At 44.6% G+C, this 22,957-nt stretch overlaps 2 protein-coding genes across 12 annotated transcripts; both read left to right on the plus strand.

The window, feature by feature from the left end:
* Positions 1-5,122: 5,122 nt before the first annotated feature.
* On the plus strand, positions 5,123-9,659 carry LOC130535780 (dual specificity protein phosphatase 3). Of its 9 annotated transcripts, none has more exons than XM_057051065.1 (6): positions 5,125-5,542; positions 5,631-5,746; positions 6,095-6,175; positions 6,355-6,539; positions 7,022-7,243; positions 7,328-9,659. In XM_057051065.1, the coding sequence occupies exons 4-6, from the start codon at positions 6,515-6,517 to the stop codon at positions 7,984-7,986; spliced, it is 906 nt and encodes a 301-aa protein (XP_056907045.1). In that variant the 5' UTR covers positions 5,125-5,542; positions 5,631-5,746; positions 6,095-6,175; positions 6,355-6,514; the 3' UTR covers positions 7,987-9,659. The 9 variants fall into 9 exon arrangements, with proteins under 9 accessions (XP_056907044.1, XP_056907045.1, XP_056907039.1 ...); XM_057051061.1 differs by having other exon boundaries at positions 5,135-5,542; positions 5,631-5,713; positions 7,111-7,243; XM_057051064.1 differs by having other exon boundaries at positions 5,123-5,542; positions 7,022-9,659.
* Positions 9,660-9,793: 134 nt separating this feature from the next.
* LOC130535784 (troponin I, fast skeletal muscle-like) lies at positions 9,794-21,440 on the plus strand. 3 transcript variants are annotated; one of them, XM_057051069.1, is made up of 7 exons: positions 9,794-10,289; positions 10,817-10,848; positions 11,868-11,904; positions 11,976-12,104; positions 12,173-12,262; positions 15,196-15,372; positions 21,165-21,440. In XM_057051069.1, the coding sequence occupies exons 2-7, from the start codon at positions 10,841-10,843 to the stop codon at positions 21,258-21,260; spliced, it is 537 nt and encodes a 178-aa protein (XP_056907049.1). In that variant the 5' UTR covers positions 9,794-10,289; positions 10,817-10,840; the 3' UTR covers positions 21,261-21,440. The 3 variants fall into 3 exon arrangements, with proteins under 3 accessions (XP_056907049.1, XP_056907048.1, XP_056907050.1); XM_057051068.1 differs by having other exon boundaries at positions 9,794-10,218; XM_057051070.1 differs by having other exon boundaries at positions 9,794-10,218; positions 12,179-12,262.
* Positions 21,441-22,957: the final 1,517 nt, after the last annotated feature.

Below are 22,957 nucleotides of genomic sequence, written 5' to 3' on the forward strand. Positions count from 1 at the left end.
TGTTCCACGGGGCCGGGGGGGTTGCCGACACCGCCCCGGCCAGGACTGCATGGTTAGAACTTAGCTCTGGCTAAATGCCCCTCGTCGCCACAGTTGAAACACTTTAAGGCAGAGGAGGTGACATACAAAGTGTAATCGAAATAATCTACAAGGACAATGAAATGATAATTGAACTCCTCTGCCTTGTTGTTCAGGATCATATGGACCTGCCTGCGGTGTGACACCACGTGTCTCAACAGCGGCGACTTATACACTGACAAGATTTTCCTAATTTGGGACACCACCTTCCCATGTCGGGACAGCTCTCTCGCCAGGAACTAGTCACTAGTCAGGAGCTGTCCCCGATTTTGTGGCCCACAGCCAGAGCCAACTCCTCCACACTGATCACGGAGCCCGCTCCCATTTTCCTACTCAACCCGGCTAAGCTGGCGTTGGCTGCCACACACACACCTACACACACGCTCACTAAACTAATATAAAAATGAAATGTTATGGCTACGAGGAACGAGGTACAACACATTTGTATGGGATATCACGCCCTCGCGTGGTCTGCTGAAGAAACCTCTATTCACGCCTTTTAAGGCAAATGACCCGTGGTGGTCCTCCCGGACATATAAATTCCCATCGCCACAGTAATTTCTCAGTTCGATCGCTACTCTTCACTGAGCCCATCTGCACAGTGGGGCAACCTAGCGTTGTACCTCGCTCCTCTCCTTCAGAGAAGAGAAGTTATAGCCATAACATTTCCTTCCCTTTCAGTTGATTCACTCAGTACAACATATTTGTATGGGACATGTATACATGCCCAAAAGAGCAGCTACCAAACAAAAGTCAAAACCTCAACAGGCTAGTGCCGGGGTGGCCAACCAGTCAGAGCCTAAGAGCCACATTTTTTACCGTGTTACCGCAACGAGCCACATCATACACATGCGCACAAATGAACATCACCTCATCCCCTTCCTCACACACACGGACCTCTGCTTAGCCAGATTTATTGTAAATGTCACACACCAACATGATGACAGAATTTGACTTCTACAGACTACAGGCCAGTCATTTTCAACAATGAACATTGTGTGCACTGTCTCACACACACAAACTCTCAGTTCAACTAAGTCCACAAACAAAAATATAATAATTAAAATATATTTTTTTCTCTTGCTATGCATGATGCGTAGTGGGACTTCTGGCATTCCTTGCTTTGAACAATCCTCTTCAAATCTGGCTTGTATTCAGTTGTTGCTGCGCGAAGCAATTCTTTCACATGGGTGTCAGTCAGAACAGATCGATGCTTTGATTTCACGTGTTTTACAGGTCTTAACCTGCAGACTCCCTTTAAGAATCGCATAGTCAGAGGCTGAGCACCTGGCATGACCCCATTTAACCGGACATGACAGGCAGAAATTGCTGCCAAATAGACCTTAATTGTAGAAAAGGAAAGACCCTTATCCAATAGTTCCTGAAGGAATGTTAACACATTCACAATGGAACACTGAAATGAGAAAAATATTTTGGTCCTGTCACCACTTCTCAAATGCCTGCCATTTGTAGGCATAAAGGCCTCTAGTAGATGATGCCCTTGCACTCTCAATCATCGCCACCACATTGGGGGGTAAACCAGTAGCTAACAAGTTGGACCTTTCAACAGCTAGGCATGCAGCCGCAACAGTTCCAGTCGTGGATGAAGAATCTCCCCCACTGCCTGGGAAAGGAGGTCCCTGTGGAGAGGAAGTTGCTAGAGTCTGGATACCAGTAAACTGATTATCTCAGCAGGATTTTGCCGGCCAGCAAGGGGCCACCAGGATCATGGAGAGCCCCTGCTGACGTACTCTCTCCAGCACCAGCAAAACCATTTTCACTGGGGAAAATGCATACAGCAGAGTGTGGGGCCATAGGTGCGCTAAGGCATCCATCCCCAGTGGTGCGCTGCGGTCCATCATGGAAAAGAACAGGGGGCAGTGAGTGTTTTTTCCTGGAGGCAAACAGATCCTCTGCCCTGCCAAAACGGCTTAATATCTGTGCCCCCACAGACGGGTGGAGCCTCCATTCTCTCACTAGAGGACTGCCTCTGGAGAGAAGGTCCGGTCCCAGGTTCATGTGACCCGGAACATGCGTAGCTCTTAGAGACTGAGCATTGCAACACAGCAACAGAGAGTGAGATAGGTTCAAGAGGGGTAGAGAATGAGTCCCTCCCTGTCTGTTTATGTAAGAAACCACTGTTGTATTGTCTGTTCTAATCAGAACATGGTAGCCTGTAAGAACAGGATGGAAATGTTTCAGAGCCAAAAAGGTTGCCAACAGTTCCAAATAGTTGATGTGGAGCCTGTATTGCACCGCAGTCCACAACCCTCTCACTGCTTCTCCGTCGCACAGTGCCCCCCACTCTGTCAGGGACGCATCTGTGGACACTACTTTGCAAAAAGAAACCCTCCCTATGGGAGGTCCTTGGCGTAACAGCCTGGGTTCCCTCCACAGAAGGAGAGTCGTCATGCAAGTCAGCGTTGTCACCAGTTTCATTTGGAGGTAACGAGGTACACAAAGCTGGTGTGATAGCATCTAGCGTTGAAACGCTCACATCTTTAACAGCCCGAGTGGTACCACTGCGATCATTGACGCCATCATGCCTTTCAGCTGTAAAACCGTTCGGAAACGTAGTCTGCGTCCCAATTGAAATTGAGAGACGGTGGTGAAACGCCGCCACCTTGTGCTCCGACAGACGTGCCCGACCTGAGAGGGAACATATTTCCAACCAGAGGAAGGAAAACTGTTGACTGGGAATCACTTAACTTTTCTGAAGATTTAATAAAAACCTCAGCGCTCAGATGTGCGTCAGTGTTTGTGACAGCTGCCCGCTCCTCGGAGCTCGCAACTAAAGCCCAATCGTCCAGATAGGCTAATATGCCAACACCCGTTTTTGAAGGGGAGCCAACGCTGCCTCAACACATCTGGTGAAGGTGCAGGGAGCAAGCAACATACCAAACGGCAGAACCAAGCCTTTAAACGCGAACCTCAGAAACTGCCTGTGGACTGGGTGTATCGCTATGTGAAAGTTAGTGTCTGTGAGCTGGATCGTTGTGAACTAATCTACTGCACTTAAAGCGCTCAGCAGCTGTCTTAGTGTTAGCATCTTGAATCTGTAAGTGGGTAGGAATCTGTTTAGCACTTGAAGATCGAGAATAGGACGGAGTACTCCCCCTTTCTTCAGAACAACGAAATAGCGGCTTTACCAGCGTCTGTTAACGTCTGACACAGGAACAACTCATATCGCTCCTTTGTTCAACAAGTTGTTTATTTCTTCCCTCAATACTGTTGCCGCCTCATTCCCCACAACTGTATATATAAAACACTGAGAGGGCTGAACTTTGAACTATAAACGGTAGCCTGTCGCAACGATCCTCTCTACCCAAGGTGTACTGCGCATGTGCACTACCGAGGAAGTCGAACAGCCAGCCGACTGACCTGCAGAATTGTGGGCGAGGGACTGTCGCCCCATGGCGTGCCGGTGGGAAGCGGCATTAGCAGTCCACCCCGATGTTTGAGATTCATATTTTTTGGGTGAAAATAACACACAGTCAACAGTGGGTACCTTTATTGGGGCATTTGTGTGATCTGAAATGCTGTGCTTGGGAGACTGTATGGGGAAAACGGAGCCCCCTCACCCCATTGTCCAAACAAAATGAAAGCGCGGACTTTCGGCAGCAACAGACAAGGGGCTGCGGTGTCTCCCTGCTGCATAAGACTCTCCTCAGTCAATCCTAAGTCAGGACGACTGAGGCTTTTTCCGACCGGGTGCTGAGCCTTTATGGAGGCTACATGGTGGGCCCTTGTTCCAAGCCGAGTAGCATGGGTTTCCACCAGACAATCTCTGTTGGCTGAGGCTCCAACCCTGCAGCTGTTGCCGATCTTTTAGGAGGATGCGGTAGTGCAGATCTGCGGAGGTTAGCAGGCTGTTTAGGTTTGGTTTCACGCCTGGTAATTATGCTGCTGAGAGCTTCAGCGTGCTTCTTCCTCAGCTCAAACTTTGTCTGAATGGTGTCGAGTGACTGACCAAACAAGCCACCAGCCGATACAGGTTCGTCCAGATAGATTGCCTGGTCCCTCTCTGGGACGTGAGACACAGGTGCCTCTGTGCAACGACCATGGAAGCCATCCCTCTCCCTAGGGAGAGCGCGGCATAGCAGGACACACAAAGGATGTGGTCTGTAGCGATCCTAACTTCGTTAAGCAGAGGGACCAGTGGACTATCTGGAGGCAAATTCTCCCCAAGTTCTGCCAGAGACATAGCTTGGTATGTCTGGAGCATAGCGACGGAGCGCAAAGCACGAGCTGTGCTTGCCTGCGACCAGTAAATTTTCTCCAGCTGTGAAGCGGAGAACCTGCAATGCCTCGATGGGAGTGTGGCAGAGCCACCGACACCGTGATTATGAGACGGGGCCAGGTACAAGGCCAAGTACGCTTCCATAGGAGGAATATTGACCAGACCGGTCTCCTCCGCTCCGTCCAATTCCAAAAACTGTCCATAGCCGGGCACAGTGGCACGGGTAGACAATGGTTTGTGCCACGTCGACGTTAGTTCTGCGACAAAGTCCGGGAACATAGGCAGGCTATTCTTAACAGTTGTCGGTTCAGGGTGGAGGAAAAATCCAATGAATTGCGATGGCTTTTGAGCCGGCGGAGGAGAGGGCCACTCTATGGACAGCTTTTCAGCTGCGTGACAGCACAGTAAGAGGACTCCAAGCAGCTACACGCATCCTTTATTAAACCTTCAATGTAGGATGTTATTTATGATAAAGTATTGTTTAAAGCATTGCATTGTATACAATACTTTATTCTAATAATGAGTAGGTATTTCATATTTACATTACTTTTTTTGTTGTAAACCTAAGTAGGTTAAGTTTTTATGTTCAAATATAGGCACTTGGACCAACTATGCGTCAGGAATAATTAGTTAATGTTCGGGCCGAGGACAGAATTTTCTGCCTTTCTTTTGCAGTTTTTGTTTGTTTTAAGAAAAGAAAAACCTTATATCGTGTGTTGGTTAAACACATACCGTATTAAAGTCTGAACCGATTGATCGATTCAGGATCCTGCAAGGCTCGACTCAGGGAAAGTCTACAAGGGTTTTTAAGAGCGGTCGGGTCCGCTCGGAAAGACTCGGGAATGATCGGGGTAACGGCTTTGACCGTGCTGACCGGTCGCTTTGTCAATGGAGGTTCATGATATGATCGTGTTTATGATCATTTGTTTCTAAACAAATACCGGTACTCTTACGCAAATGATAAATAGAAGATATCGCTTCAGTTTGCAAAACATGAACAATCGTAAACCTTAAAGAAGGAGCGGACAGTAGCTTACAATGCTAACTGGCTGCGGTTAGCTCGGGCTTCTCGTTCTCCCCATCTTCTAATGTGATGGAAGAAATCGCTGCAGCTTCCAGCTGTGCAGAAATAACCGACAGTTAGCGGTTCCGCCTGCTCAGCATGGCTCTCACTGTGATGCAATTGACTTCTCGGCCAGGTGAAACCAGTCGTTAACGGATAAGGTAGTCAGTGATGCTAGTAGCGTGTGTCTGATGAAGCTGAAGCGTCAATCGGCTTGAAGATCATGAGTCGGTGTTTGTGTCTCATCAGGAGGCGGAACATGGAAGCCAAAGAAGAGTGGAAGTCCAGTTCACTAGATAAAACGGTGTCCTGCAAGCAAAATGGACGCTCTGGTAAGACTGGTAGTGTTGGAACATTTGTTTGAGGTAAAATCTCACGACTGCTGCTTTGTCAGTATTGTATTTGTTGTATGGAAGAATTATTTTGGGACACATTTTGGCTTTATGTAACTTTTAACTATTTTACACTACATAACACTATTGTCTCATTAAACACGTTTGAGTCGTATACGTGCTTCTGATTTGAAATGATTCAGGGAAAATGTACTGGTGGCTCAATGATGTTCATTGTAACGTTGCAAGATTCCAAAATCACTTTGAATTGGTTCAGTCACAAATGTGTCAAATGTATTTTCCAGTGTGTCCCATTAGTTCTTAAAATGAATAATCATAAAAAGACCTCATTTTTACTCTGAAGTGTCTTCCTGTCTGCAGCTATTGAGAGAACTCTTCAGAACCTGTTGAAAAGTCAAAACACGCTACAGATTCAGTCCATCACACACTCTGAATGTGCTGGTAGGTTCGATCCCCAGGGTAATCTAAAAGACAAGTAAGCAGTAATCTGGGAATCAGATCAGACAGGATAGAACAAATGTATTACAGAAAGGAAAATATATTAAAATGTATTTATGTTGTCTTATTTTCTTCTCTGAGAAATAGCTGTGTCATCAAACGAGTCTCCTTGTGTGATTCAGGCTCCTGTCCCAATCTCATCATGAGTAGAAATGAACTCGCCATCCAAAGGTCCAATCCTGTGAATCTGACCCCCCAGCTGCTCCCCCGTGTCCATCGACCGCTGTGCGTGTCGGTGTCGTCAGACAGCAGTGGACGCTTCAAAGCTCTAGAGACACCCGAATGGAAGAACAACCTCAAAGCTCAGGTTTGTTCCAAACAACCCTAAAACCAACAGGCCACTTTGACTTGGACCAATTTTCTTCAAAATATCGTTACAGATCAATTCTTCCTCATAAGCACTTCCTGTTTGTGAATAAGAACACATGAATGTGTCACATTATCAGACATAAGTCACAAACATTTTTTTTTAAAAGCACAAATCACAGGTAGAGTGTATATAAGATCCACAGTTCCACAATTTTTTTTGCCATCTTAAACTTCTTTATTGCTTCATTGGTGATATTTGACCATACATGCAAAGCTCCTGCTGCCACCAGCTGATCCTCCTTCTTTGATTTACTTCTGGCTCCATTTACCTTCATTGCATATACACAAATATATTAATTATGTTGAGCACCAGAGTCCTAGTGATCTCTGTGTCATTTCCACTTGTTTTTCTATTGGTTGTTGGTAAATGTGGGCTGTGCCAGCAGTCACACCGTAAGATGTCGTCTTTGGCGATCTTAGGCTTTAGTGGACGAAGAGACTGCAGTGACGAAGATGGCCTCCACAAAACTGTGTGTTTGTGTGTCTGCCTGTACATGCGTGCCTTGCAGATGGATCAGGCGCACAGTGCTGGAGCTGCTAGCAGCACGGGGTCTCTTGAGCGAGCGTCTCTTTTCTGCGCCTCAGCCGCAGCTGCAGCGTGCAGCTCCGGTGTCTCCAGCCCTGTCAGCATCCTTAACAAGAGTAAGTCCTCCAGCCGCTTCTCACTCTTCTCTCCCCCCTGGAACAGCAGCTCTGAGTCTGACTCCAACCCACCATCACGTTCAGGTTCAAAGAAGCTGTGCAACTATGGTAGGAGAGCTGCCACGGGGCCAGCAGGGGCCCAGGGCCCCAACATGGCTCAGCCCAGACTAACAGGATCTGAACCCTTCCATTACTCTGAACCTGTCATCTCCAAGGTGACAGACTACATCTATGTCGGCAACCTGAATGCAGCGTACAGTGGCCGCACACTGTGCCGTAACAACATTGACAGCATTATCGATATGAGCAGCGTGCCAGGAGAACCTCGACTCGGCCTTATACCGTGCACCTGTTCCCGTGGTGCCCGCCACAGCTGGTCCCGTCTAAAGGTGGACATTGGAGACACGCCAGACGCCATTGGGGATGGACTGTCCCTGAGACAGTGCTGTTTTGAAGATATCAATGAATGTATTGATGCGTCCACAGAGAAGAGGAAGCGGGTGCTGGTGCACTGTCGAGATGGCTTCTCACTGGCGCCAACATGCATTATCCAGTATCTGATGGTGAAACAGAACATGAAGCTGATTGCTGCATATGAGCTCCTGAGGGCCAAGTACCCAGTAAACATTAAGGAGTGCCACCAGAATGTACTGGTGAGCCTGGAGAGGGCGCTGCGGCCCCAAGGCAATGTGGACCCTGAGTGTTTCAAACAGGCAATCTCACGCAAAGTGGCGTGGACCTGACATTGTATTTAAACCCAAGCTCCGAGTGGATCTTCTTGTCGTGCTGCTGTGTTTAGATCAGAAAATAGAACTTGAGCAGTGATGTCACTGTCCTTTTTCTAAATCTAAATATAACCGCTTGAACAGGACACGAGTAAAAAAAAAAAAAAATTGATTCTGCTTATGCTCATCTCTTGAAAATCAGTCATGGAATGCAGAGTGTTGGGAAGGGGACAATTGGCCGCCAGCCTCGGCCATCCCTCATGTTGAACACCAGTGTCCAGTTTTAGTCTGCAGATATTCATCATGTTGTGAAAGAGACTGTTGGGCTGAGCAGAGACACAAGTTTGAGAGATTCTTGCAAATTTGAATAGCAAATCTGAAAGAGCCAGTCATGCTGGATGTGCCAGGAGACAAACTTCCAAAATTCTGATCCTTATTTCCAGATATTAATTAGTCTTTGTTACCCCTTCATTGTGTTGGTAGGTAAACTATACTTTGTTTCCTGTAATCAAACCTGAATAATATAGGTTCATGAAGTAAAAATTTCGATTTTTCACAAGAGTTTGAGAACATTTTAAAAGTTTTAAGACAGGCTTATTTGGTTATGAAGCTCACACTGTGGTGGGGCAGGGCACGGGGGATGCAGCTCCTCTAATGTCTCTCGTGGTGAAAACAAACATTCTTTGACTGATTAAACCTCATGACAATTCAATATTTGTGGTGAGATTTTATATTTTGTTATCTCTTTAGAGCGCTTTAGTTCCCAAGCGTTTTAGTTGTAGATCAGATAGAAGAAACCCAGTCCAGTTGACAGAGAAAACTACCTTGGATACAATGACCTGGATGACTGAGAATTTACACAGACATCAGATAGAGTTGGGATTAATTTGCTTATGACAGCAATGCCGACTTGACCCTTTCAGAAAGTTGAGTGTTTGGTGTTGAGCTCATACATGGATGAAGATGAGTGTATCCTCTATGAGGAAGAGCCCTGTTTACTGACTGATCGGTGTTTTATTGATGTTCTATGTTTGATGGCATTCACACGTTAGGATATTTTCATCCGAGTTATAGTCATTCATATCATCAGATATTTTTGACAAAGCTTGTACATCTTCCTGTTTGGTGTCATAATAATTGGTATTATTGTCATGGAATATGATTGTGGTCAAACGGAAATGGTCTTTTTCTCTTAAAAGTTCAGATTTTTATTTCATTTTTCGTACCCCTGTGGACCGTCTAATCTCAGTGACATGACTGATGATGTCATATGTTTGGTGCCTTTTTTGCTGTGACATATTTGCTTATCAGTTTTATGGATGAATGTTGATCACTGGTGTCTGTGATTGCATCAAACTGGGCTGTTCTCAGGCAGTTTCTCTTTCATCATTCAAAAATGTGAATCTCATTATTAATGTATAATTATTTGCCCATTATTATTACATGCATATTGATGTTTTAACAATAATAACATTATCACTTGTTTTTCTAAAAGGGGATTGAAATCAATTAATAAAAATACCACAAATTCTAGGTAAAATTTGAACTAGACAAATATTTAGGCAAAGTGAAAAGAATGTCAACATATTTTTGTAATGTAAAAGTTGAAAGTTGGTTATGATTTTATGTTTTATTTCATGTGATATAGAACAAAAACATAATCAAATAAACAGATCTACATTGATTTGTGAGATGTGAGTAATGTTCTCTTCTGTGCTGATCATTTCATATGTCATGAGACCATCACGTATGACAACATCAAAAGTTTATTTTGTTTTTGTTTCCAGGTATTGAAAGAATAAAATAAATTTTGTAATTGAGAAAAAGATTAATTACCTTTCTTGAGAAAAAAGTTTGAACTATGCTAAGATTTGTAAATCATGCATATTCCAATTAAAAAATATTATAGGTTTAGGTGTTTTAGGTCTGTTATCATCAGTAAGTGCACAAATCCCTATGTTTATTACAGATTGTATAACAAGTCGTAATTGGTTAACTTTTTGTATTTAGAAGAACCCATATTTTCTGTCATTTCCAGGTGTGAAATAATGAGAGGTCAGAGGTTATTTATAAAAGTCTGGGGAAGTTTGACATCTAAAGTTTCAGCTGATTGGTGACTCAGAAAATTCACCTCCTTAAACAGAAAGATGATGCTTTACTTTTCCTCTGGGAAACACAATAAATAACCCAACGGATAAACGCCAAAACACGGCCACTCCACAAGTCTGCCCCAGCCTGTTCCAGAACGGGGTGAGAACGTTTACTTCTGTCTTCTTCTTTGATGTTAAGGATGAGTGAGATTTGAGCTCTGCTACTGTGTGGTGAGGATGATTAACACATGTCTGTGGTGTTACATGTTGCTGTGTCACAGATGTTATTTAGCAGTTTTCACTCATGTCTGTAGTGTGTCACATGTTGCTAGATGTTATTTAGCAGTTTCAGACATGTCTGTGGTATCATGTTGCTGTGTCACAGATGTTATTTAGCATTTTCAGGCATGTCTCATATGTCACATGTTGCTGTGTCACAGATGTTCTTTAGGAGTTTCAGACATGTCAGTGATGTCACATTTTGAGATGTTTAAATTGATGGGGGACGTATCAGGTGTCTCCTAATCTCCTTGAAGACAGATGAATGACGACAGGAGCTTAGAAGATACTGTTCCTGATTTAGATTTTGGATTGTTGCCCGTGGCAGAGTACTTACCCTAACCCCTTGGTTTCATGTGTCCTCCAACTGAAGTGATCATTTTAGGACATTTTTGGTTTAGATTGTCATCATAAAGCACTTACATACTACATGACTCTTGTCCGTGATCTAAAATTTATTTTTTTTATTTTTTCTGCAGATTTAAAGCACAATAATTGCCAACATGTCAGAGTGAGTAACCTCTTGAATTTAAATCTGATGTTTGCTGCATTATTTGGAAATGTCACATTGATCTGTGCTGATTAGAAGTGTGAGCTTTATTATTCAAGACAATGCTGAAGTGATTTCTACATTTCATGGGTTGTGTGTGCATGTTCTCACATGCGGACTGTTGTGCATGCTGTTGATTAGCTTCACCACTGCTTACCACTGGTAGCACAGTTTGGCCAGGTCATCTGCCTGTTGCTGTCTATCTTTCTAGTGTGCTTTGAGAGCTTTTTTCAATAAAAGGTTGCATTTGTTTGGCATTGTGGAGGGATATGAAGAGCAAACAACAAGCTGGGTGACTTCCCAGTGTTTTTGATATGATGTTCCATCTGATGCCCTCGATGGTCCTGGGCCGGTCTTATTCAGGGGCCAAGATCTTGTTCAGGGGCCACGGTTTAGCTCAGTACAGGAAAACAGGGAAAGCTGGAGCATTATAAATTCATTCATTCACTTCCCTGAGGTATAGCATCTGCTAGCTCGCTTAAAGGCCAAGCTTTGCTGCTTCCATATGGTAAGTGCAGTGTTTAGGTGTTGTGAAGAGGAAATAACAGGGTTGTATTGTCTGCATACTTGAGTCTGGCCAGATGGTAGTTGGGCTGGGACCTCCTGCCAAACCCAGGTCATGAGATGATCAAAGGGTAGTTGAATTAGGTCCTGAGCAGCCACACCGCCCTGGCTCACAGTTCTGTTGATGGGAACCGAGAGGCAACAATAACAGTCATCTCTTGCTATGTTGGTGGAGGAGGCCTGCAGTAATTTATCTGACTGATTTCCAGCTGCTGAGTAATTGGCACAAGTGCCTGGTAATGGCCAGCCTGAGCATGCTGTGGTCTATTCCTGGGTTCTGGGTGGTCTGGTAACAAGGATCAACCAGGACCAGTTAAAATAACTAATAAACCTCTGTACAAATTGACCATGTTGCACATTCCATCTTTCTCAAATGTGGGTAATTTTTTAAAGCACTGATGTCTCAAATCCTTTAGGAAGAAGATGAATTCCAGTCGCAAGCATCATCTGAAGGTAAGACCAGTGTGACTGAGTCAGCTATGTGGTGCATCATATGATGAGCTCACATGGCTTTCTTCCACCAGAGCTTGATGCTGTCCATAGCTAAAGGGTTGCTGGATGAGGAGGAGAGGGAGCATGAGATGAAGAAGAAGAGATACATGGCTGAAACCTGTACTCCAGTGTGCATGCCAAGGACCATGCAGGAGCTGCAGGTCATCATCATCATCCACACAACGAAAGAACACCTAAATATACTTATTTATTTAACATTTGTGTTCAGGAGCAGTGTAAGGAGATTCATTGCAATATTGACAAGATTGATGAAGAAAGATACGACCTGCAGATGAAGGTCACCAAATCGGAAAAAGAGGTATCGCTTAGAACCCTAATATATGTACTTTATTTTCGCGACCATAAGACGCACTGTATTAAAAGGCGCAGTCTCAGTTATGGGTGCTGTTTCTGTATTTAACACATACATAAGGCGCACCGGAATTTAGGGCACGGGCATAGTAAATCATACCGGTACGCTAGCTTAAAACATGCATGCTAGCGTGTATTTAGCAATGTACTCATGTACTGTACATCAACTACTGTATCTGAAATGAATCCAAAATGGCTTTTGCAAAAGCCAAAAAGCATTTACAGATTTTGGAACATGGTGCACACATAAGGCACCGCATTATAAGGTGCCCCGTCCATTTTGGGAAAGATTTAAGACTTTTAAGTGCACCTTATGGTCACAAAAATACAGTAAAGTACAGTATTAAATATAAACTATTATGTAAATCAGTCCCCCTCCTGGGCTACAACCTTGTCGTGGTGAAAGGGTTTGCATGTCCCAATGATCCTTAGGAGCTCTGTTGTCTGGGGCTTTATGCCCCCGGTAGGGCCAACCATGGCAAACAGGTCCTAAGTGAGGGATCAGACAAAGTGTAACCCAGGACCCCCTAACGAAGGAGTAACAATAATGTTTCCAAAGTTTCCCTTGCCTAGACGCAGGTCACCAGGGCCCCCTCCTGGAGCCAGGCCTGGGGGCGGAACATGTTGGTGAGCACCTGGTGGCCGGATCTCTGCCCATCGAGTCCAGCCGGGCACAGCCCGAAGAGGCAACATGGGACCCCACCTGCAGGAGGGGCCAGGGGGTCGGGTGCATTGTGTGTTGGGTGGCGGCCGAAGGCAGGGACCTTGGCAGTCTGATCCCTGGCTGCAGAAACTAGCTCTAGGGACATGGGATGTCACCTCTCTGATGGGAAAGGAGCCTGTTCTGGTTGTGTGGTTGAGAAGTTCTGACTAGATATAGTCGGCCTCACCTCAACACATAGCAAGGGCTCTGGAACCAGTCTTCTCGAGAGGGGTTGGACTCTCTACCACACTGGAGTTGCCAATGGCGAGAGGCGGATCGCTAAGGCATCAACAGGGGTGGCAATCCTCATTGCTCTCTGGCTCAGTGCCTGTATATTGGAGTTTATCCTGGTGAATGAGAGGGTAGCCTCCCTTCGCCTTCGGGTGGGGGAACGGATCCTGACTGTTGTTTGTGAGGACTCCTTCAGGAGGAGCAATGTGGTTTTTGTCCTGGGCGTGGAATGGTGAACCAGCTCTACACCCTCGGCAGCGTCTTTGAGGGTGCATGGGAGTTTGCCCAACCAGTCCACATGTGTTTTGTGGACTTGGAGAAGGCATTTGACTGTGTCCCTTGGGGGGGCCATGTGGAGGGTTCTCAGAGAGTATAGGGTGTCGGGGCCTCTGATACGGGCCGTCCGCTCCCTGTATGATCGATGTCAGAGTTTGGTCCGCATTGCTGGCAGTAAGTCAAACTCGTTTTCAGTCAGGGTTGATCTCCGCATGTGCTGCCCTTTGTCACTAATTCTGTTCATAACTTTTATGGACAGAATTTCTAGGCGCAGTCGTGGTGTTGAGGTGTCCGGTTTGGTGACCTTGGGATCTGGTCTCTGCTCTTTGCAGATGATGTGGTCCTGTTAGCGTCATCGGCCCGTGACCTCCAACTATCGCTGGATCGGTTTGCCGCCAAGTGTGAAGCGGCTGGGATGAGAATCAGCACCGCTAAATCCGAGGCCATGATTCTCAGCCGGAAGGAGTGGTGGAAGGTGGAGTGCCTTCTCCAGGCCAAGGAGGAGATCCTGCCCCAAGTGGAGGAGCTCAAGTACCTCTGGGTTTTGTTCACGAGTGAGGGAAGAATGGAGATCGACAAGCGGATCGGTAAGGCATCAACAGTAATGCGGACTGTGCACCAGTCCGTTGTGGTGAAGAGAGAGCTGAGCCAAAAAGTGAAGCTCTCGATTTACCGGTCGATCTTCGTTCCTACTCTCACCTACTGTATAGTCATAAGCTTTGGGTAATGACCGAAAGAACAAGATCACGGGTACAAGCGGCCGAAATGAGCTTCCTCCACAGGGTGGCTGGGCTCTCCCTTACAGATAGGGTGAAAAGCTCTGCCGCCCTAGTGAGGTGTTCAGGGCATATCCCTCCGGTAGGAGGCCCCAGTGAAGACCCAGGACACGTAGGAGAGACGATGTCTCTCGGCTGGTCTGGGAACGCCTGGGGATTCCCCCGGATAAGCTGGAAGAAATAGCTGGGGAGAGGGAAGTCTGGGCCTCTCTGCTTAGGCTGCTGCCCCCGCGACCCGACCCCAGATAAGCGGTGGAGGATGGATGGATGGATGGATGGATGGGTGGGTGGGTGGGTGAGTGGTAGGAAGGAAGGAAGGAAGGAAGGAAGGAAGGAAGGAAGGAAGGAAGGAAGGAAGGAAGGAAGGAAATCAGCATCTCACACCAGTAGATGGCAATACAATCCACATCAATAATTTACCAGTTACTATAGCATGCTCAGCAAGATTCTAGAAAATTCGCAAAATTTTTCATTTACAGCTATACTATGTTGACCCAGGTGCCTTTGGGTGATTTAGATTCCATTATTTGTCTCACAAGGGGAAATTTACAGTGCAAGAGCAGCAAAATAGGTGATAAGTGGGATTACAGCCTCTCATTCATACCAAAGGTTCAATTCATCTTTGGAGGAAGCTGGGGTTATGATACAACCCACATGTACACAGAAAGAATGTCCAAACTCTACACATAAAAGCCCATCAGTCCCATGGGATTTGAAGCCTGGACTTCCTCGCAATAGGGTGAATGCTAACCACATCTCTCCCAAAATTTACTCGAGTCTTATGTAAACAGAACAATGAAAGTGAATTTTTCTTTGTTTCTTTCTCATATTTTTGATTCAGTCGTGGTCCTCATATTTTCATTATGTCGTCTATTTATTTCTGCTGCTTTGTAGATTGAAGACCTTAAATTTAAAGTTCAGGATGTATTGGGCAAGTTCAAGAAGCCTGTCCTGAAGAAAGTACGCATGACTGCCGACGCCATGTTGAAAGCTCTGTTAGGCTCCAAACACATGGTGAACCTGGATCTTAGGGCCAACCTGAAGCAGGTGAAGAAGGATGTGAAAGAGGAGGTGAGTCCTGCATTAGATCTTTAAGAGTTCTCTAGAATGAGCTGCACATTTGTGATATATTTATTTAGTTTCAAAACAACCCCTACTAATCTTTCAAATGTCACTGATTTTGGAGTGATCTGCATAACACGCTTCCATCTTAATTGTGGAGATGACATGTAGTAGATTTCCACTGTTCTCTTTGGAGATTTTTAGCACATTTACATTACTAAAGACCATTCTCTGTCCAGTTACAGGACATTCGAACTCTAAACACAGCCAGAAATGTGGCCAAACTGTGTAATTACATTTACAACTTAAATCAGTTTCTACTCAATCAATATACATAAATTAAATGAATTAATTTTTAACAAAAGCATGTTTAATTATAAAGTTCAAATCAGTGAAATGTTAAACTGGATGTGGGAGTGCACATCCATAGTGCAGAAGGTAAAATTGCATTCAGGATATCGATCATTGTGATTTGATTTGGACAGCTAGAACTGATTGGCTCTTCACCTATTACCGTATTTTCGCAACCATAAGGCGCACTGTAATGAAAGGCGCAGTCTCAACAAAATATTCATTCTTCTGCCACAAAACCATCAAGGTTTTCATCTTCTGTATCTGAATTAAATAGCTGCGCTATTTCAATGTCCAACATCCCGAATTCCTCTTCTTCATCATCTGAATCAGACTCACCGACTGGTTCCGCTTCAGCGTTGATGCCGACTTTTGTGAAAGCTCTTACAATACATGAAGACGGTATCATAGCCCATGCGCCTACAATCCACCCGCATATGGTGGCATAACTTGCCCGCCGCTGCCCCATAGTGGGTAATGTATTGCGTCACTTCCTGTCTTCTCAATCGTTCGCTGGTTGCACTGTGCACGGGGTGTTGTATTCACTTTACTTAATATTGAACACTTGGTGTGTTGTATTCACTTTACTTAAAATTTGAACACTTGGGACATTCTAGTCACCTGATAACAACAGTGAGAAACAACCCATATTAAACAAATACAGGGCTTCGCCGACTATTAGCATTAGCATGGCCTCACCGTCTGTTTCACCCAGTGTCTTTCTCTGTTCAGCATGTGAAATGTTTAGTTACTCCTCTGCCTCCTTTAGTGAAGGGAGTAGGTGCAGGAAGTGTAGTTTATTTACGGCTATGGGGACGAGACTTAGCGAGCTTGAGACGCTGAAAAACCGACCCTGGTAACTGGCGACTCTGTTTTGCGCTACATGAAGCTGACTCAAGCGACCATAGTTAAGTGCATTCCGGGGGCCAGAGCGGGCGACATAGAAGCAAATTTATAGCTGCTGGCGAGACGTAAACGTAAATTTGGTAAAGTTATTATTCACGTCGGAGCCAACGACACCCGGCTTCGTCAATCGGAGCTTACCAAAATTAACATAGAGTCGGTGTGCAACTATGCAAAAACGATGTCGGACTCCGTAGCATTCTCTAGTCCCCTCCCCAATCTGGCCAGTGATTAGATGTTTAGCCGCATGTCATCGCTTCGTCGCTGGCTGTCACGGTGGTGCCCTGAAAACGAGGTGGCCTTTATAGACAATTGGAGCACTTTTTGGGGAAAACCTGGTCTGATTAGGAGAGACGGTGTCCATCCCACACGGCATGGTGCCTCTCTCATTTCTAGTAATTTGGCTAATTTTATTAGACTCAAAGTGACCTGACAATCCAGGGTCCAGACCAGGATGCAGAGTTGTAGTCTTACACACCTCTCTGCTGCTTCCATAGAACCCTCATCCGCCAACAATACCATATTTAACACTATAGAGGTAGTCTCTGTTCCACGGTTAAAAGTTCACCAAGCACAGAACAGGGGAGCGGTCAATCACCATAATCTTATTAAAATTAATACTAAAGCACAAGTTGGAGAAACTAATATCACAATTAAGTGTGGACTGTGAAATATTAGATCTCCTTTGTGTAAATCCCTGTTAGTACACGACCTGATAGCGGATCATCACATTGATTTATTTTGTCTAACTGAGACCTGGCTTCAGGAGGAGGAGTATGTTAGCTTAAATGAATCTACTCCTCCTACCCATCTTAATTATCATATTCCTCGTGTTACTGGTTGAGGAGGGGGAGTGGCAACAATCTATCACTACAAGTTATTAATTAATCCTAGATCAAAATATGGCTCCAGTTCATTTGAAAGCCTGACTCTTGGCATCACCCATCTTAACTGGAAGGCAGAAAAGCCACTTCTGTTTGTAGTTGTATATTGGCCCCCTGCTGGGCCACATTCAGAGTTCCTGTCTGAGTTCTCTGATTTCTTATCTGACTTGGTCCTGAGAACAGACAAAGTCATTATCATTGGAGACTTTAATATCCATGTAGACGTTGTAAATGACAGCTTTAGAAATGGCTTAATTTCATTACTTTAGTCAGTTGGTTTTCTCCAGCAGATAAACCAACTCATAGCTTCAACCACACCCTAGATCTAGTTCTGACTTATGGTGTTGAGGTAGAACATGTGTCAGTGTTCCCTCAGAACCCACTCCTGTCAGACCATTCTTTGATCACTTTTACATTTATGATTAAGGATTCTTCTGTGCTCAGAGCACAGTCTTACTATAGCAGATGTCTTTCAGATAATGCTGTAGCTAAGTTTAAGTAAGCGATCCCTGTGCTAATCCCAGAACCACCATGTGTTTCCCCAGGGATCAATCATTATAATCTTAGCCCTGCTGAGGTTGACTATTGCTGAAGGTGCAGCAACCTCACTGAGAATCACGCTTGATTCTGTTGCCCCCGTGAAAAAGAAAATAGTAAATCAGAGGAGGTGTGCCCCCTGGTATAATTCACATATCAGGACCCTCAAGCAGAAAGTGCGAAGACTGGAAAGGAAGTGGCATTCTTGTAAAATAGACAGCTATCATGTAGCCTGGAAAGACTGTCTATTAGTTTACAAAAAGGCCCTCTGCAAGGCTAGAACAGCTTATTTTTCTTCTTTAATTGAGGAAAATAAGAACAACCCCAGGTTTCTTTTCAGCACTGTGGCCAAATTAACCAAGAGTCACAGTGTTTTAGATCCACGTATCCCTTCTTCCCTTAGTGGTGAAGACTTCATGAGCTTCTTCACTGATAAAGTTCTAGCCATCAGAGAAAAAGCTAACCAGGCCATCCCTACAACTGGACCATCACCAGATGTGCTGACTGTGGGAACATACAGGTTCTCCAACAAGCCCTTAAACTCCTTCAGCCCTATATATTTTTCTGAGGCGTCATCGCTAATTCAGAAATCCAAGACCACCACGTGTCTTTTAGATCCCATCCCAACACACCTGTTGAAGGATGTTTTACCAGTGATAGGCAGTTCTATCCAGGACCAGATCAATGGTTCTTTAGTGACAGGTTATGTACCCTGCTCCTACAAGGTGGCAGTGATTAAGCCGTTGCTTAAAAAAACATCACTAGATCCTGATGTATTAGCAAATTATAGGCCAATATCCAACCTTCCTTTTATCTCTAAAGAACTTGAGAAGGTGGTGGTGATTCAGTTACTGGAGCACCTGCAGAGGAACAGCTTGTTTGAGATGTTTCAGTCAGGCTTTAGATCTCATCATAGCACAGAAACAGCACTTCTTAAAGTTACTAATGATCTTCTCATAGCTTCAGATCATGGACTAGTTTCTATGCTGGTTCTGCTGAATCTCAGTGCTGCTTTTAATACAGTTGATCACAGCATCCTGTTACATAGACTGGAACATGTGATTGGGATTAAAGGGACAGCACTAGACTGGTTTAGATCATATTTATCTGATAGATACCAGTTTGCTCATGTCCATGGTGTTCCCTCTTCATACAGTAGGGTTAGCCATGGAGTTCCCAAGGTTCTGTACTTGGACCAATCCTCTTCACCTTGTACATGCTTCCCTTAGGGAACATTCGGCAGCATGGTATAAATTTTCATTGTTATGCCGATGACACTCAGCTTTATTTATCCATGAAACCAGAGGAGACAGAGAAGTTAGTGAAGCTTCAGACCTGTCTTAAAGACATAAAGTCCTGGATGTCTTCAAATTTCCTCCTCCTTAACTCAGGAAAAACTGAGGTCATGGTGTTTGGTCCCGAACCTCTCAGGGATAGATTAGATCACATGATCACTCTAGATGGTATCTCATTAACATCTAGTCTCTCTGTGAGGAATGTTGGAGTAACTTTTGACCAAAATCTCTCCTTCAACTATTGACTTGAGGTATTGACAAAAGAGATCATATAACTCCTGTAATGGCGTCTCTTCATTGGCTGCCCGTTAAATTTAGAATAATTTTTAAAACCCTTCTTTTGACCTACAGGTCAGAGGCCTAGCTCCATCCTACCTGGAGGAGCTAGTGATACCTTACCAGCCCAATAGACCACTCCGCTCTCAGAATGCTGGTCTACTTGTGGTTCCCAGAGTTTCTAGGAGTAGAATGGGGGGCCGAGCATTTAGCTACCAGGCCCCCCTGCTATGGAACCAGCTCCCTGTCCAGGTACAGGAGGCTGACTCCATTGCTAGTTTGAAGATCAGACTTAAAACCTACCTCTTTGAAAAAGCTTATTGTTGTTAATTTTGTAGTTCCAGTTACTATCATAGATAGAAAAATTATCATACTCAGGGGGTCGTCTAATCATTAGGTCACATTCTAGCTATGCTGTTATAGGCCAAGGCTGCCGGGGTCCGGAAACATGATCACCTGACAGGCCTCTGTCACCCCACTGGGTCATGGTCTCCTCTCCTTTCCTCCTCCTCATCAAGCAGACTAGTTATGATGATTCTTGTGTAGTTTTTCTGCTTCTCTCCCCCTTCCCTCTCTGTTTATTTACAGGTATCGCCGCCTTTCGGAGCTGCATGATGACCTCCGGCCCCGCTGACCCGTTGTATAGTGTATTTTTGTGTGTGTTTCTGTGCCTCTCCTCTCCCCCCTCCTTCTCCTCTCCTTACTCAGCCGGCCATCAGCAGGAGGGTCCCCCTACATGAGCCTGGTCCTGCTCAAGGTTTCTTCCTGTTAAAGGGGAGTTTTTCCTTGCCACTGTTGCTTGTCTGGGGTTAGGCCCTGGGATTCTGGAAAGCACCTTGAAACAATTTTGATTGTAAAAGACGCTATATGAATATTGATTGATGATTGGTTGATTGGTAGTCTTTGTGGAGGAGTGTTCGCCTCCCGTCATCCAGCACTCTGTTTCCGTGGCAGCCGAGAACCACGGTGAACGACGACTTCTTGTGCCCCGTTGTGCATATCGCCACCATGCTGGTCCCCTTTTTCTCCACTGTGTGGGTCAAAGGGATGTCAAAAGTCAGAGGGATCTCATCCATGTTGGTGATGTGGCTGGGCGCGGTTATCTTGTCGCGGCAGTAGGTGCGCAAGATGGCCACCCTCTCCTGGTAATCCGCGGGCAACAGTTGTCCTTGCACTTATGGAGAGATGCCGCCTCCTCATAAAGCGAAAACACCATTTTCAGCCGCATATTCGATGGCCTGCAGTTTAAAGTAAGCTTCATACGTGTGTCGCTTGACCGGTGCCATTTTAGGTGTGCCGCTAATCGATGGGCAGAGCGTTTACTGTAGTGCACCCACCAAAGGCACACAGCGGATTTTGGAACTTAGTCCACACACACAAGGCGCACCGTATTATAAGGTGCACCGTCGATTTTTGAGAAAATCTCAGTGTTTTAGGTGCGCCTTATAGTCGTGAAAATACAGTACATAAACAGAAATGGATGTTGTATGATTGGCCTTGCATTATGAGAATATTTTCTTCAGCGGTGACTTTTGTTTGTTCTTTATGCTTTCAGGAAAAGGAACTGCGCGACCTCGGTGATTGGCATAAAAATATCAAAGATAAATCTGGCATGGATGGGAGGAAGAAGATGTTTGAGGCTGAAACCTAAATGTGCCAAAATCCGATTTTCTCAGACATGCAGGCTTTTATTTCTCATTTTCACTAATTGGTAAAATAACAACTTCCAAACTGTTAATCATCTGTAAGTGACAGAAACACAGAAGAAACCACACATTCACCCTGCTTTTGTTAAGTGTTTCAATTAAACTATAATTTTAAAGAATGAAAATGTTGCAATTAGAAGCATTAATTGAAAATGCATCCATCCACTTATACAATGTTCTTGAATAATACTCTCAGATGTGAAAAGACATAAAAGTTCTCCAAAGTTGGAACACATTCAAACAGTGTCCCTTAAAATACAAAAAACAAACAATAAGCAAGTCATAAAATCCATCACTGCAAAGAAAATGCTGCCGAAATCTATGTTAAAGCTAAGCCAAACACCTCTAGCTCAGTTTTACTAATGACAGCAAGATATTTGTTGGTGCAATAACACAAACACATTGTCTGAGTATGACAATTGACTGTTAACTGTTACGAGCGGTTGTATTAGGACCCGAAAACAGGCAGGACACAGTGGCGTATCGTCTTCCGAGGAGCTTTATTTATTTTCACAGAAAATCGTGCAACTCAAAAAGGTGTGGAGACCACGACTCAGTTCTTAACCCAAACAGAAAAATGAAAACTTACAACAAAAAATCCCGAGCGGGGTCAAAAGCAGTCCACGAAGGAAATAGATAAACGATAGTCCGAGGAACGGGTTCAAAAGTAATCCACGAAGGAAAAAGTCTTACGATAGTCCAATTGGGTGTAGCCGGGGTTTTCCGAAACAGACAAAAACACACCAACGCTGGCCAACCGTGAGAACAGTCCATAAATAGGTGGCTTGATTACCGATAGTCTGCAGGTGCACCAGTCCCCGGCACCACCTGCGGCTGAGGCATGGCTCCACCACGCCCCCCGCAGGAGAAAACCTGCAAAAGAGTTCCCAGAAACTGGGAACCTGACAGTTAACCTTTGCAAAAAAAAAAAAAAAAAGACCCTACGAACATTTTTCTGTCATTTTTCTGATGTCAAGTTTAAACGTGCAGGTCTAAACTAGCAGGTTTGTCTGTCTTTGACCGAAAGCATTTTACCTCTAGCACGTTGTCTCCAGATGTATTTCCCTTCATTATACCCTGAAACACCAAATAATAGAACAATGATGTCCTAATGATAAAATGATGTTTTGTGCCTGGAAGCACAATGGTGTAAAAATGGTGTTAAAATGATGTTCCCAGCCTAGGACCACAATGGTAATAAAATGATGTTCCCAGTCTAGAACCACCCTCATGTTAAATGCTGTTCCCAGCCTAGAGCCACCCTCAAACCAGGAAAACAAAACACAAACAAAAGGCACCAACACACAGGCCATGAACGATTTTCATAGGATAGAACCAACCTATTCTTAAAAAAAGATTTTCCCGGCCTAGAAGCAATATGGTGTTAAAATGATGTTTGCAGCCTAGAAGCACAATGGTGTTAAAATGTTGTTTCAAGCCAAAAATCACCCCGGTGTAAAATGATAGTTGTAGCCTAGAACCACAAAGGTATTAAAATGATATTCCCAGCCTAGGACCACCCTGGTGTTAAAATGATGTTAACAGCCTAGAAGCACAATGGTGTTAAAATTATGTTCCCAGCATAGAACTGTCCTGGTGTTAAAATGATTTTCCCAGCCCAGAAGCCCCCTTGTTTTTAAAT

The sequence above is a fragment of the Takifugu flavidus genome, chromosome 13 (genome assembly GCF_003711565.1).
Source record: "Takifugu flavidus isolate HTHZ2018 chromosome 13, ASM371156v2, whole genome shotgun sequence".
NCBI lineage: Eukaryota > Metazoa > Chordata > Actinopteri > Tetraodontiformes > Tetraodontidae > Takifugu > Takifugu flavidus.

What these genes read in the sequence shown, in the direction of transcription:
- LOC130535784 (XM_057051069.1), top strand. An exon ending in GTCGCAAGCATCATCTGAAG is followed by an intron (nt 11,905 to 11,975) that starts GTAAGACCAGTG and finishes TTCTTCCACCAG; the next exon opens with AGCTTGATGCTGTCCATAGC. An exon ending in AGAAGGATGTGAAAGAGGAG is followed by an intron (nt 15,373 to 21,164) that starts GTGAGTCCTGCA and finishes TTATGCTTTCAG; the next exon opens with GAAAAGGAACTGCGCGACCT.
- LOC130535780 (XM_057051058.1), top strand. Translation starts at nt 5,641, where the DNA reads ATGGAAGCCAAAGAAGAGTGGAAGTCCAGTTCACTAGATAAAACGGTG. An exon ending in CAAGCAAAATGGACGCTCTG is followed by an intron (nt 5,714 to 6,094) that starts GTAAGACTGGTA and finishes TCCTGTCTGCAG; the next exon opens with CTATTGAGAGAACTCTTCAG. An exon ending in AGAACAACCTCAAAGCTCAG is followed by an intron (nt 6,540 to 7,110) that starts GTTTGTTCCAAA and finishes CGTGCCTTGCAG; the next exon opens with ATGGATCAGGCGCACAGTGC.